General features: G+C 56.5%; 1 protein-coding gene across 1 annotated transcript in view; it reads left to right on the top strand.

Moving 5' to 3' along the window:
* Positions 1–642, top strand: part of GSTP1 (glutathione S-transferase pi 1) — a 45,509-nt gene extending 44,867 nt beyond the window's left edge. The window contains exons 6-7 of the mRNA XM_034645290.1: positions 90–197; positions 375–642. Coding sequence (XP_034501181.1) covers positions 90–197; positions 375–563 — 297 coding nt within the window. The 3' untranslated portion in view covers positions 564–642. The remainder of the gene's footprint in view (positions 1–89; positions 198–374) is intronic.
* Positions 643–1,079: the final 437 nt, after the last annotated feature.

A 1,079-nucleotide genomic window follows, 5' to 3' on the forward strand; every position in this document is an offset into this window, starting at 1 on the left:
CTCAGGGCTGGGGCAGGGGCTGGGGTGGGGGGGGGCAGACAGTGGTGTGAGGGTCAGGAGGGTAACACCCGGCGGTGTCTTTCTGGCAGGAGGCAGGGAAAGAGGAGTACTTGAAGGCGCTACCGGGGTACCTGAAGCCCTTTGAGACGCTGCTGTCGCAGAACGAGGGCGGCCAGGCCTTCATCGTGGGCAACCAGGTGAGCATCTGGTCCTGTCCCGCCCCTTCTGCACTGTCCTCTTCTTAAAGATGGAAAGCAGGTGCAGAGGGAACACATAAACCCAGTACTCAGCACGACTAGGCAGACTTAGGGAATGGCTCGGACTTCCTGTCCCCCACGCCCCCACCTCTGAGTCCCCGCCGCCCTGCCCCGCAGATCTCCTTCGCGGACTACAACTTGCTGGACCTGCTGCTGATTCACCAGGTCCTGGCCCCCAGCTGCCTGGACTCCTTGCCCCTGCTCTCGGCCTATGTGGCGCGCCTCAGCGCCCGGCCCAAGCTCAAGGCCTTCCTGGCCTCCCCTGAGCACGTGAACCGCCCCATCAACGGCAACGGGAAGCAGTAAGAGCTTGTGGCACCCCCCGTGGGAAGCGGGGGCTGCCTTCCTTCCTTTCTCCAGGACCAATAAAATTTCTAAGCAAGAATAATGCTGTAAACATCAAATTTCTTGGGGAGGGGCTCTCAGACCCTCAACACTCAGGTTGGGGGGAGGGACGGGCAGCCAACTAGGATGCTGCAATTCTGAAACACATCGGAATTTCTTCTTAGAGCCCTCAACCCAGGCTGTGTTTAGTGAACTCCAGGAATAGGAATAAAGAGATAGAAAAAATAGAAAACAGTAAGAAAACGATGATTTCTGCCCTGGAGGTGCCCACAGTCTAGAGGGAGGAAAGGCTCCCTTCTATGAACGTGCTTTTTTTTGGTTAAGATTTTATTTATTTATTTGACAGAGATAGCACAAGTAGGCAGAGTGGCAGGCAGAGGAGGAGGGAGAAGCAGTGGGGCTCGCTTCTAGGATCCTGGAATCATGACCTGAGCCAAGGGCAGACGCTAAACCCACTGAGCCACCCAGGTGCTCCTA

The sequence above is a fragment of the Ailuropoda melanoleuca genome, chromosome 16 (assembly GCF_002007445.2).
Source record: "Ailuropoda melanoleuca isolate Jingjing chromosome 16, ASM200744v2, whole genome shotgun sequence".
In the NCBI taxonomy this organism is placed as follows: domain Eukaryota; kingdom Metazoa; phylum Chordata; class Mammalia; order Carnivora; family Ursidae; genus Ailuropoda; species Ailuropoda melanoleuca.